The sequence below is a fragment of the Oncorhynchus masou genome, chromosome 3, assembly GCF_036934945.1.
Source record: "Oncorhynchus masou masou isolate Uvic2021 chromosome 3, UVic_Omas_1.1, whole genome shotgun sequence".
In the NCBI taxonomy this organism is placed as follows: domain Eukaryota; kingdom Metazoa; phylum Chordata; class Actinopteri; order Salmoniformes; family Salmonidae; genus Oncorhynchus; species Oncorhynchus masou.
In genome coordinates this window covers 40870637-40884903 of record NC_088214.1, presented here as the reverse complement: position 1 = coordinate 40884903, position 14267 = coordinate 40870637, and the positions used below count along the sequence as shown (strand labels likewise).

At 47.6% G+C, this 14267-nt stretch overlaps 1 protein-coding gene across 1 annotated transcript; it reads right to left on the bottom strand.

Annotated features, from left to right (window-relative positions):
- Positions 1-5015: 5015 nt before the first annotated feature.
- Positions 5016-12655, bottom strand: LOC135507284 (apolipoprotein D-like). Its single transcript, XM_064926870.1, has 4 exons — positions 12617-12655; positions 11384-11505; positions 5429-5517; positions 5016-5266 (listed from the first exon to the last, which is right to left on the bottom strand). The coding sequence occupies exons 1-4, from the start codon at positions 12653-12655 to the stop codon at positions 5016-5018; spliced, it is 501 nt and encodes a 166-aa protein (XP_064782942.1).
- Positions 12656-14267: the final 1612 nt, after the last annotated feature.

Below are 14267 nucleotides of genomic sequence, written 5' to 3'. Positions count from 1 at the left end.
AGTCATCCAGACTCTTCCAGATCTGCCAGTCATCCAGACTCTTCCAGATCTGCCAGTCATCCAGACTCTTCCAGATCTGCCAGTCATCCAGACTCTTCCAGATCTGCCAGTCATCCAGACTCTTCCAGAGCTGTCAGTCATCCAGACTCTTCCAGAGCTGCCAGTCATCCAGACTCTTCCAGATCTGCTAGTCAGCCAGGATCCGCCAGTAAACCAGGATCTGCTAGTCAGCCAGGATCCGCCAGTCGGCCAGGATCTGCCAGTCGGCCAGGATCTGCCAGATCTGCCTGTCAGCCAGGATCCGCCAGTCAGCCAGGATCTGCCAGATCTGCTAGTCGGCCAGGATCCGCCAGTCGGCCAGGATCCGCCAGTCGGCCAGGATCCGCCAGTCAGCCAGGATCCGCCAGTCAGCCAGGATCCGCCAGTCAGCCAGGATCCGCCAGTCAGCCTGGATCTGCCGGATTCTACTTCCTGGCTGGGCTTTTTCTCAGTGCTGGGCTGCCTCTCAGTGCTGGGCTGCCTCTCAGTGCTGAGCTGCCCCTCAGTGCTGAGCTGCCCCTCAGTGCTGAGCTGCCCCTCAGTGCTGAGCTGCCCCTCAGTGCTGAGCTGCCTCTCAGTCCTGAGCTGCCCCTCTGTCCCGAGCTGTCCCTCAGTCCCGAGCTGCCTCAGTCCTGAGCTGCCCCTCAGTCACGAGCTGCTCTTCTATTATTAGGGTTCTGGGTGAGGACTATTCGGCCATGGTCGGCGGTTAGGGTGGATTATCTATGGACGCGAAGGGGAGGAACATTGACATTTTTGAAGTGGGGTCCACATCCGGAGCCGGAACCGCCACCATGGATAGATGCCCACCCGGACCCTCCCTATGGTTTTGAGGTGCGTTCGGGAGTCCGCACCTTAGGGGGGGGGGGGTTCTGTCACGCCTTGGTCTTAGTATTGTGTGTTTTAGTTTATTAGTTAGTCAGACCAGGGTGTGACATGGGGTTATGTATTGTGTTTTCGTTTTGGGGTTTGTAGTGTTTGGGATTCTAGTTGATTAGGGGTGTGTGTGGTGTTAATTAGGTTGGCTGCCTGAGGCGGTTCTCAATCAGAGTCAGGTGCTTCTCGTTGTCTCTGATTGGGAACCGTATTTAGGTAGCCTGTTTTTCGCTTTGCATTTCGTGGGTGATTGTTCCTGTCTCTGTGCTAGTTTCACCAGTCAGGCTGTATTAGGTTTCGTTCTGTTTTGTTGTTTTGTATTTAATAGTTATTCGTGTTAGTTCGTTCGTTTTTGTCTTTCACTTAATAAACATGAGTAACTTACACCCTGCATTTCGGTCCGACTCTCCTTCAACTAAACAAGAACGCCGTTACACTACAGCTCGGCATTGAACACCATAGTACCCTCCAAGCTCGTCATCAAGCTCGAGACCCTGGGTCTCGACCCCGCCCGGTGCAACTGGGTAATGGACTTCCTGACGGGCCGCCCCCAGGTGGTGAGGGTAGGTAACAACATCTCAACCCCTCTGATCATCAACACTGGGGCCCCACAATTGTGCGTTCTGAGCCCTCTCCTGTACTCCCTGTTCACCCACGACTGCGTGGCCACACACGCCTCCAACTCAATCATCAAGTTTGCGGACGACACAACAGTGGTAGGCTTGAGTACCAACAACGACGAGACGGCCTACAGGGAGGAGGTGAGGGCCCTCGGAGTGTGGTGTCAGGACAATAACCTCACACTCAACGTCAACAAAACTGAGGATATGATTGTGAACTTCAGGAAACAGCAGAGGGAACACCCCCCTATCCACATCAATGGAACAGTAGTGGACAGGGTAGTAAGTTTTAAGGTCCTCGGCATACACATCACAGACAAACTGAATTGGTCCACCCACACAGACAGCATCGTGAAGAAGGCGCAGCAGCGCCTCTTCAACCTCAGGAGGCTGAAGAAATTCGTCTTGTCACCAAAAGCACTCACAAACTTCTACAGATGCACAATCGAGAGCATCCTGGCGGGCTGTATCACCGCCTGGTACGGCAACTGCTCCGCCCACAACCGTAAGGCTCTCCAGAGGGTAGTGAGGTCTGCACAACGCATCACCGGGGGCAAACTACCTGCCCTCCAGGACACCTACACCACCCGATGTTACAGGAAGGCCATAAAGATCATCAAGGACAACAACCACCCGAGCCACTGCCTGTTCACCCCGCTATCATCCAGAAGGTTGAGGTCAGTACAGGTGCATCAAAGCTGGGGCCGAGAGACTGAAAAACAGCTTCTTTCTCAAGGCCATCAGACTGTTAAACAGCCACCACTAACATTGAGTGGCTGCTGCCAACACACTGACTCAACTCCAGCCACTTTAATAATGGGAATTGATGGGAAATTATGTAAAATGTATCACTAGCCACTTTAAACAATGCTACCTAATATAATATTTACATACCCTACATTATTCATCTCCTATGTATACGTATATACTGTACTCTATATCATCTACCGCATCTTTATGTAATACATGTATCACTAGCCACTTTAACTATGCCACTTTGTTTACATACTCATCTCATATGTATATACAGTACTCAATACCATCTACTGTATCTTGCCTATGCTGCTCTGTACCATCACTCATTCATATATCTTTATGTACATATTCTTTATCCCCTTATACACACAAGTGTAAGACAGTAGTTTTGGAATTGTTAGTTAGATTACTTGTTGGTTATTACTGCATTGTCGGAACTAGAAGCACAAGCATTTCGCTACACTCGCATTAACATCCGCTAACCATGTGTATGTGACAAATAAAATTTGATTTGAAATCAGACCATAATTCCATCCTCCTCATTTCTGCTTACAAGCAAAAATTAAAGCAGGAAGCACCAGTGACTCGGGTCAATAAAAAAGTGGTCAGATGAAGCAGATGCTAAGCTACAGGACTGTTTTTCTAGCACAGATTGGAACATGATCCGGGATTCTTCCGATGGCATTGAGGAGTACACCACATCAGTCACTGGCTTCATCAATAAGTGCGTAGATGACGTCGTCCCTAAAGTGACTGTACGTACAGGCCCAGGCTCAGAGTCTCCATGCAGGCCCCTGCTCCATGTCGCCCATTCAACAGGAATTTGTTGTCCCCAGGGCAATAACAGTCTGTTGAGTCATTGGGATCAGGGCTTGCTATGAAAATAATGTTCTTTCTTGCTCAATCAAAAACTAGGCCTAGGTCCTATTACTGCAACATTTAAATCTGAAATGCAGCCATACACATCAACAATCATTGTTTTTTTATAGCTTAATAACAAAATATAGATATTGAGCTCCACTAGACTACAACAAGTGTCTAGTGTATCGTAAGGTTACGAATGAACTGTACAAATTAGTTCAATCGTGGTCTAGCGGTTAGGGCATTCAGCGTGCACATACAGTGCTTTCAGAAAGTAAGCATAACCCTTAACTTATTGCCCATTTTTGTTGTGTTACAGTCTGAATTGAAAATGGATTACATTTTTTTTCTCTCACCCATATACACACAATACCACATAATGATAAAGTGAAAACATCTTTGGAGAAATTTTTGCTAATTTATTGAAAATGAAATGCAGAAATGTCTGATTTACATCATTATTTACACCCCCGAGTCAATATATGTTAGAATCATCTTTGGCAGCAATTACAGCTGGGAGTCTTTCTGGGTGAGTTTCTAAGAGCTTTCTACAACATTTGCTCATTCAGATTATTTTTCAATTTTTCAAGCTCTGTCAAGTCAAACAGCCATAGATTTTCAAGCCAATTTAAGTCAAAACTGTGACTTGGGCCACTCTGGAACATTCAATCTGGTTTTGGTAAGCAACAGTGTATATTTGGCCTTGTGTTTCAGGTTATTTTCCTGCTGAAGGGTGTATTTTGTCTCCCAGTGTCTTTTGGAAAGCAGACCAGGTTTTCCGCTAGTATTTTGCCTGTGCTTAGCTCTATTCCATTTCTTTTTTTCTAAAAACAAGCATACCCATAACATGAAGCAGCCATATTTTCAAGGCAATTTATATTTTAGGACATAACGTGAATTTCTTTGACAATTCTTTTGCAGTTTTACTTTCGTGCCTCGTTGGAAACAGGATGCAAGTTTCGGATTATTTATATTCTCTACAGGCTTCATTACTTTCACTCTGTCATTTAGATTTGTATTGTGGAGAAAGTACTATGTTGTTGGTCCATCTTCAGATTTCTCATATCACAGCCATTCAATTCTGTAACTGTTTGAAAGTCACTATTGGCCTCATGGTGAAGTCCCTAAACGGTTTCCTTCCTCTCTATCAACAGAGTTAGGAAGGGCGCCTGTATCGATGTATTGTATTGATACACCATCAACGTGTAATTAATAACTTCACCATGCTCAGAGGTATATTCCGTGTCTGCTTTTTACATGTTTTATATTATTGTACACAGAATGAGACCATGCATCTTATTACATGATTTGTTAAGCACCCATCTACCAATAGGTGCACTTCTTTGCGAGGCATTGTAAAACTCCCTGGTCTTTTGGGTTGAATCTGTGTTTGAAATTCACTGCTCGACTGAGGGACCTTACAGATAATTATATGTGTGGGGTACAGAGATGAGGTGGTCATTCAAAAATAATGTCAAACAATATTATTGTACACAGAATGAGTCCATGCATTTTATTACGTGATTGGTTAAGCACATTTTTACTCCTGAAATGATTTAGGCTTGCCATAACAAAGGGATTGAATACTTATAATCAATTTCAGCTTTTAATTTTGTATTAATTTGTAAACATGTTTGTATGTGAAAACTACTTCCAAGGAGCATACATTCAGTTGTTCCAAACTCACTTCACTCGCACTAAAGAGGGAGGCTCGCTCGGCTGGTGCTAGCACCTGCGTAGATCAAATCCATAGCTGAAACGCAGATGAAGGTGCTTACATGTCCTAACAATTTGGTACTCTATGTGCATGCCATGTGATGAATGTAAAACATATGCATTTTCTAAACTGAATCAGGTAGTCTCTTAGGCCCACAGAAGCATGTCAACGCACAGCTCTTGGCTCTGGTCGGTGATGGTCATCACGTCGATGTTGATGCCGTTGGAGGTGAACACGTTGTAGAGCTCCCCAAGTTTCTCCTTAGAGAGGGTTGGCTCTCTGCTCAGGATCCAGGCAAAGTCCACGTGGAAGGCACCCAGGTATTCAGTGCAGCTGTAGACCACAGAGTGGCCCTCGTAGTCAGTGGATAACACCCAGTAGGGGCCAGGGGAAGAGTCTGCAGGAGAGGAAAACATATATTCAAAAACATACAGTATACATAGACATATACGCCTCAGACCAGACATGGGTCAAAGACAGACAACATAAAATGTCAAATGGACTTATATAGGTCAACCTCACAAGAATGTTGAGACAAATATATTAGAGGTATGTTTACCCTCGAAGAAGGTGACTTCCAGCTTGGCGGGCTCAGAGGGGTCCTTGACCTTAGCATAGCCAGTAATAGCATTGACAGTGTTGTTAGACCTGAGAGAAAAAGGGAGAGAGTGTCAGGATTTGGCCAGGGTTGTTCCGGGTTTTGGTCACTAGATGCCCCCATTGTGCTTTTTGACCTTATGTTTTTTCCCTTGTTCCCCATTATTATTTGCACCTGTGCCTCGTTTCCCCTGATTGTATTTAAACCCTTAGTTTCCCTCAGTTCTGTGCTCTGTGTTTGTATGTTAGCATCCAGCCCTAGTGTTCTGTGTATTCTTGTCGATTCCGGTGGATGCTCTTGTGGAATTCTGTTTTTGTTTTTGAGTATCTCTTGAGGCTTTTTTGTGCTATTCCTACCACCTTTTGGATTTGCCATTTTTGTATTGAAGGACTTCTCCTTTTTACTTTATTAAATACACCGTCTTAAGTATTGCTGTGTCTGCCTCATCTTCTGTGTTCTGCTGACTATTCGTGGCTCAGTTGGTTAAGTGACTGTTTCTCACCCCGGAGACCCAGGTTCGTAACCGGGTCCTGACTGAAACACAGAGCCAAAAATGAACCCAGAGGCAGCCAGTTCCCAGGACCTTTTTGCCATGCTGTCCCACCACCAGGAGACTGTCCAACGCCACGAAGCCGCCCTGGTTCAGCAAGAGGCCTTAAAGGCTAGACATTCTCATCTTCTGTCGGAGATGCTGACTTCCATTAAGCAAATATCTGATCGTCTTACCCCGGCAACAGTTCCCGTCCCAGTACCTCAGATTCACGTACCCATGGCAGTTAACCCCCTGGCTGAACCTCGTCTTCCACCTCCCCAACGGTTCTCAGGTGATCCAAGTGCTTGTAAAGGGTTTCTCACCCAATGTTCTCTCTCCTTTGAGCTACAACCCTCGTCGTTTCCCACCGACCGGTCTAAGATTGCTTATATCATCACCCTGCTGTCGGAAAAAGCCCTGGCCTGGGCTACTGCTGTGTGGGATGCCCATAGTTCCTGCTGTGCCAGCTACTCTGCCTTTGCTGAGGAATTCAAACGAGTGTTTCAAGGCCCAAGCAGTGGTTCTGACTCAGCCAAACAGCTCCTGACTCTCCACCAAGGTTGGCGCAGCGTGACGGACTATGCCATCCAGTTCCGCACGGTGGCAGCAGCAAGTGGCTGGAACAACGAGGCGCTCACGGTGTGCTTTCTGAAAGGCCTTTCCGACACTATCCAAGATGAACTGGCCACTCGGGAACCACCGGACAATCTCGAGTCCCTGATCAAGTTGGCCTCACGCATTGACCAGCGTCTGAGAGAGAGAGAACTCAACCGTAGACCTCTAGCCCCTATCAGTCCCAGCTCCGAGTCCCCACCTTTATCCTCGCTGGCTCCATCGGAACCCATGCAGATTGGACGCATCTCCCAGGCTGAGAGAGACCGCCGGATGAGGGAGCGACGCTGTCTATATTGCGGCAAACCGGGCCATTTCCGTTCCACGTGTCCCGGGCTCCAGGGAAACGCTCTGTCCCGTACAGACCGGGGGAACTGTAACGGGAAACATAACCTCCTCCCATCCGTCCAACTCCCGTCTGCTCATTCCAGTCACCCTCTCCTGGGACAACCACAAGCTTCACCTTCAAGCCTTGGTAGACTCTGGAGCCGCAGGTAACTTCATGGATGGTGTCTGGGCGAAGGAGAATGGTGTTCCCTCTGAACCTCTAAGTGAACCCATGAGGGTCACTACATTGGATGGAAGCCCTTTGGGATCTGGACTTGTCACTCATGTCACTACCTCCTTGCGACTTTCAGTTTCACAACACCAGGAATTGATGAACTTTCATTTGATCTCCTGTTCCGAGTTCCCTCTCGTCCTTGGATACCCCTGGCTTCACAGCCATAACCCTCACATCGACTGGTCTATGGGCACTATCAAGCAGTGGGGTCCTACGTGCCAAGCTACTTGTATTTTCCAGAATTCCCGAGTTCTACTCCCGAGTCTTTAGAATCCATCGACCTGACCCGAGTTCCCGAGTGTTACCATGACCTCAAACTGGTGTTTAGCAAACAGAGGGCCACCATGCTACCACCCCATAGACCTTACGATTGCCCCATCGACCTGTTTCCGGGCACTTGCCCCACCAGGGGTCGGATCTTTTCCCTATCTCCACCCGAACGAGCTGCTATGGATACCTACATCAAGGACGCTCTGGAAGCAGGCCTCATGCGTCCATCCACCTCCCCGGCGGGAGCAGGGTTTTTCTTTGTGGCCAAGAAAGACGGTGGATTATGTCCTTGCATCGACTACCGGGGACTCAATGCCATAACCGTCCGTAACCGTTACCCGCTACCCCTTATGGCCACAGCCTTTGAGCTGCTCCAGGAAGCAGTTGTTTTCACTAAGCTTGACCATCTTGTGCGGATCAGACCTGGTGACGAGTGGAAGACCGCTTTCAACACGCCTACTGGTCACTATGAATACTTGGTGATGCCCTTCGGCCTGACCAACGCCCCAGCGGTGTTCCAAGCGCTCATAAACGATGTGCTTAGGGATATGCTTAACATATTTGTGTTCGTTTACTTGGATGACATCCTCATCTTTTCGAGCTCCCTTCAAGAACACACTAAGCATGTCAGACAAGTACTCAAACGCCTCCTAGACAGCCATCTGTACATTAAGCCGGAAAAATGTGAATTCCATTCATCCCGAGAACAATTCCTGGGATTTGTAGTGGAACCCGGTCGAGTCCAAATGGACCCCAGGAAGGTAGGGGCGGTAGCGGATTGGCCCACCCCCAAATCCGTTAAGGAAGTTCAGCGTTTCCTGGGCTTCACAAACTTTTACCGCAAGTTCATCAAGAACTTCAGCTTGGTGGCAGCCCCTCTCTCAGCTTTAACCAAGGGTGGCAATGCAAGGTTTTTGTGGGGAAGAGAAGCTGAGACGGCCTTCCAAGGACTCAAGCAGCGCGTTCTCTCTGCTCCCATCCTGATACTACCGACTACGGATGAACCATTTGTGGTGGAGGTAGACGCATCAGAGGTTGGTGTTGGAGATGTCCTGTCTCAGAGGGGTGAAGACAAGAAGCTTCATCCGTGCGCTTTCTTCTCACACCGGCTTACCCCGACTGAGAGGAACTACGATGTGGGGGATCGTGAACTCCTAGCGGTTAAGATGGCATTGAAGGAATGGAGACACTGGCTCGAGGGGGCTTCTCACCCGTTTCAAGTGCTTACGGACCACAAAAATCTGGAGTATATCCAGCAGGCGAAGCGGTTGAACTCTAGACAAGCTAGATGGTCTCTTTTCTTCAATCGATTCCAGTTTATCCTCACCTATCGGCCCGGGTCGAAGAATCTCAAACCGGATGCCCTGTCCCGAGTCTACGCTCCTGCCATTCGAGATGACACGGACATGCCTGTCCTTCCTGCTGCTAAGATTGTGGCTCCGATCTCGTGGCAAGTTGAGGATACCGTGAGACGTGCTCAAGCTAGCGAACCGGACCCGGAAGGAGGTCCTGCCAATCGGTTGTTTGTCCCCAAGGCAGTGAGGACTCAGGTCCTTCTGTGGGGGCACTCCTCTCGCCTCACCTGTCATCCGGGCGTAGGTCGCACCTTGGAGTTCATCCAGCGTAAGTTCTGGTGGCCTACCATAAGAGAAGACGTTGCCACTTTCATCAATGCCTGTCCCGTGTGCTGCCAGGGCAAATCTTCTCACCTCCGCCCTCAAGGACTCCTTCACCCTTTACCTGTTCCCCACAGACCCTGGTCCCATATCTCATTGGACTTTATTACTGGACTTCCTCCATCCCATGGCAATACTACTATCCTAGTCATAATCGACAGGTTTTCAAAGGCGGCCAGGTTCGTCCCTCTGACTAAGTTACCTTCTGCCAAGGAAACGGCTGAGTTGGTAATTAATCATGTGTTCCGAGTCTTCGGCATTCCTCAAGATATGGTTTCTGACAGAGGTCCCCAGTTCGCCTCAAGGTTTTGGAAGGCCTTCTGCCAACTCATGGGGGCTTCTGCCAGTCTATCTTCAGGGTACCATCCCGAGTCCAACGGCCAAACAGAGAGGATGAATCAAGAGCTGGAAACCACCCTCCGATGTATGACTCGTGACAACCCGTCCACATGGTCATCCTTTATTGTTTGGGCCGAATACGTGCACAACACCTTGCGCTCCTCCTCCACTGGTATGTCCCCGCACGAGTGTCAGTTTGGCTATGCTCCTCCATTGTTCCCGGACCAGGAGGCAGAAGTCAGAGTGCCTTCAGCCTTGAAGTTCGTCAGACGCTGTCGGCTTATGTGGAGGAAGACCCGTCTCAATCTTATGCGTTCCTCACAGAGGTACCAACAACAAGCCAACAGACGTCGCCGTCCCGGGCCTACCCTGCGCCCCGGCCAGAGAGTCTGGCTCTCCACAAGAGACTTACCTCTACGGGTGGAGTCTCGCAAGCTGTCCCAAAAATACATCGGTCCCTTCAAGGTTGCCAGGAGAGTTAACCCAGTTTCTTATCGCCTACACTTACCCAGATCCCTTAAGATTAATTTCACATTTCATTGTTAAAACCTGTTGTTTTTTCTCCCCTTGTCCCGGCAGACAGACCTCCCCCTCCGCCTCGTGTCATTGGAGGCCAGCCGGCTTATACCGTCCATCGGATACTGGATTCCCGCCGGGTGCAGCGGTCCTGGCAGTATCTGGTGGACTGGGAAGGCTACGGTCCCGAGGAGCGCTCCTGGGTTCCTGCCAAAGACATCCTGGACCCTGACCTCATTCGTCAGTTCAGGGCCCTCCACCCTGAGAGAGCTGGTAGGAACGTCAGGAGCCGTTCCTAGGGGGGATTCTGTCAGGATTTGGCCAGGGTTGTTCCGGGTTTTGGTCACTAGATGCCCCCATTGTGCTTTTTGACCTTATGTTTTTTCCCTTGTTCCCCATTATTATTTGCACCTGTGCCTCGTTTCCCCTGATTGTATTTAAACCCTTAGTTTCCCTCAGTTCTGTGCTCTGTGTTTGTATGTTAGCACCCAGCCCTAGTGTTCTGTGTATTCTTGTCGATTCCGGTGGATGCTCTTGTGGAATTCTGTTTTTGTTTTTGAGTATCTCTTGAGGCTTTTTTGTGCTATTCCTACCACCTTTTGGATTTGCCATTTTTGTATTGAAGGACTTCTCCTTTTTACTTTATTAAATACACCGTCTTAAGTACTGCTGTGTCTGCCTCATCTTCTGGGTTCTGCTGACTATTCGTGGCTCAGTTGGTTAAGTGACTGTTTCTCACTCCGGAGACCCAGGTTCGTAACCGGGTCCTGACAGAGAGAGGTTAAACACATGGCGTTTTGTGAGGCCTACTTACTCATGGGCCCCTATTCAATCAATAGTAGATAAAGGAAAGCAGCACTTGCACGTTCACTCTGAATGTTCATGCTGTATCGGAGGTGATAACCTTGTTTACCGAGTCACCCCACGCAAGCTGTGAACATTTTCATTGGATATTGACATCCCACCTTTTTTAAGTTACCATTCTGAGTAAACCCACAGTGCGGTTTCTCTTTAACTGTAGTTGATTGAAAAGGAGCCTTGGACGTGGGTTATTAAAGGACAGTCTGCTTTCATGTAAAATTAGTTACATTTTGCTAAACTATTCCTTTAAAGTTAGAGTCAGCGATTCATGAAGTAAACAGCAATGTCGGATCGATTTCCACAACAACTAACAGCATTGAAGCGCAATGATAAACTTCTCTTGCTGTTTCAGATTCAGAAACTGTCACATTGTAGCTATTGAAGCTAACCTGTGCACAGGCGCAGATACTCTGAGATTCTCTGGGTGCATCGTCTTACGTTGTGCTCATCTGGATCTATGGTGCTGCTCGTGGCAACGTCATATCTCTGATTCTCAGTTTAATGTACAAACATTTTATTTTGTTGAACAATCTCTTAAATGTACATTCAGCAGCTCCCTGTTGAGCACACCAACTACTCCGGGGCTCTTCAAGGAGTAGGTGGCAGTGCTGCACTCGCCCTTCTGGAAGATGGCAGGGAACTTCTGGATCTCATACCCCTTGCCCAGATACTGTACGAAAGACAAAGATAAAAGTTTACATGACAATTTTTTGACATGGAATGGCTGAGTGCTCTGGGGTTAGGTCCCCCCCCCCCCAGGAATAGATCTAAGTTAGGGTTAGGGACACCTATTTAAATGTATTGTAGTGGGGGTGGCATGGTGGTGGGGTGCATGAGAGCGTGGCACATGTTCAAATGGCTGTTATAGAAACAAACTCCTTGCTGACTCTGCTAATGACTGACATGTTTGTGCTTTTGGTTGTTACACGAGTGGAATAATATGCCATTCAGAAGATGCTTTAATCCAAACCGATTTACAGTAGTGAGTGCATGCATTTTCTTGTGTGTGACCCACAATGGGAATCAAACCCAAAATGTTGCCATTGAAAGCGCAATGCTCTAGCAAAGTATTAAGTAATAACAGTAATAATAGTACAATGTTGTTAATAGTGTGATTACGGTGTTTCTACACAAGTATAAGAGTATCTTAACTTCCTACTACTTTCTTAGATATTGTACCATTGCACGACATTGCCAGCATTCAAGCTAAGACTTGAGTAAATGGGCAGTAAAATGTCTAATTTGAGCACCTCATCCATTTGAACACGATTATTGTATTTTTTTTTACTGGGGTTACAAATCAACTTAGTATATTGTGGTTCATTTTGTCAACTGTGAGGACCATTTTAGGGGAAATAGAAGCACAAGCTCTCCCTCGCCCTCCATATGGCAAATAAGGGCGTAGTCAAGGATCATATCACCTCCACCCTACCTGACACCCTAGACCCACTCCAATTTGCTTACCGCCCAAATAGGTCCACAGACGATGCAATCTCAACCACACTGCACACTGCCCAAACCCATCTGGACAAGAGGAATACCTATGTGAGAATGCTGTTCATCGACTACAGCTCGGCATTGAACACCATAGTACCCTCCAAGCTCGTCATCAAGCTCGAGACCCTGGGTCTCGACCCCGCCCTGTGCAACTGGGTACTGGACTTCCTGACGGGCCGCCCCCAGGTGGTGAGGGTAGGCAACAACATCTCCACCCCGCTGATCCTCAACACTGGGGCCCCACAATTGTGCGTTCTGCGCCCTCTCCTGTACTCCCTGTTCACCCACGACTGCGTGGCCACACACGCCTCCAACTCAATCATCAAGTTTGCGGACGACACAACAGTGGTAGGCTTGATTACCAACAACGACGAGGCGGCCTACAGGGAGGAGGTGAGGGCCCTCGGAGTGTGGTGTCAGGACAATAACCTCACACTCAACGTCAACAAAACTAAGGAGATGATTGTGGACTTCAGGAAACAGCAGAGGGAACACCCCCCTATCCACATCGATGGAACAGTAGTGGAGAGGGTAGTAAGTTTTAAGGTCCTCGGCATACACATCACAGACAAACTGAATTGGTCCACCCACACAGACAGCATCGTGAAGAAGGCGCAGCAGCGCCTCTTCAACCTCAGGAGGCTGAAGAAATTCGGCTTGTCACCAAAAGCACTCACAAACTTCTACAGATGCACAATCGAGAGCATCCTGGCGGGCTGTATCACCGCCTGGTACGGCAACTGCTCCGCCCACAACCGTAAGGCTCTCCAGAGGGTAGTGAGGTCTGCACAACGCATCACCGGGGGCAAACTACCTGCCCTCCAGGACACCTACACCACCCGATGTTACAGGAAGGCCATAAAGATCATCAAGGACAACAACCACCCGAGCCACTGCCTGTTCACCCCGCTATCATCCAGAAGGCGAGGTCAGTACAGGTGCATCAAAGCTGGGGCCGAGAGACTGAAAAACAGCTTCTTTCTCAAGGCCATCAGACTGTTAAACAGCCACCACTAACATTGAGTGGCTGCTGCCAACACACTGACTCAACTCCAGCCACTTTAATAATGGGAATTGATGGGAAATTATGTCAAATATATCACTAGCCACTTTAAACAATGCTACTTAATATAATGTTTACATACCCTACATTATTCATCTCATATGTATACGTATATACTGTACTCTATATCATCTACCGCATCTTTATGTAATACATGTATCACTAGCCACTTTAACTATGCCACTTTGTTTACATACTCATCTCATATGTATATACTGTACTCAATACCATCTACTGTATCTTGCCTATGCTGCTCTGTACCATCACTCATTCATATATCTTTATGTACATATTTTTTATCCCCTTACACTTGTGTGTATAAGACAGTAGTTTTGGAAATTGTTAGTTAGATTACTTGTTGGTTATTACTGCATTGTCGGAACTAGAAGCACAAGCATTTCGCTACACTCGCATTAACATCCGCTAACCATGTGTATGTGACAAATAAAATTTGATTTGATTTGAAATCTGACCATAATTCCATCCTCCTCATTCCTGCTTACAAGCAAAAATTAAAGCAGGAAGCACCAGTGACTCGGGTCAATAAAAAAGTGGTCAGATGAAGCAGATGCTAAGCTACAGGACTGTTTTTCTAGCACAGACTGGAACATGATCTGGGATTCTTCCGATGGCATTGAGGAGTACACCACATCAATCACTGGCTTCATCAATAAGTGCGTAGATGACGTCGTCCCTAAAGTGACTGTACGTACATTCCCCAACCAGAAGCTTTGGATTACATGCAACATCCGCACTGAGCTAAAGGGTAGAGCTGTCGGTTTTAAGGAGCAGGACTCTAACCTGGACGCTTATTAGAAATCCCGCTATACCCTCTGACGAACCATCAAACAGTAAAGCGTCAATACAGGACT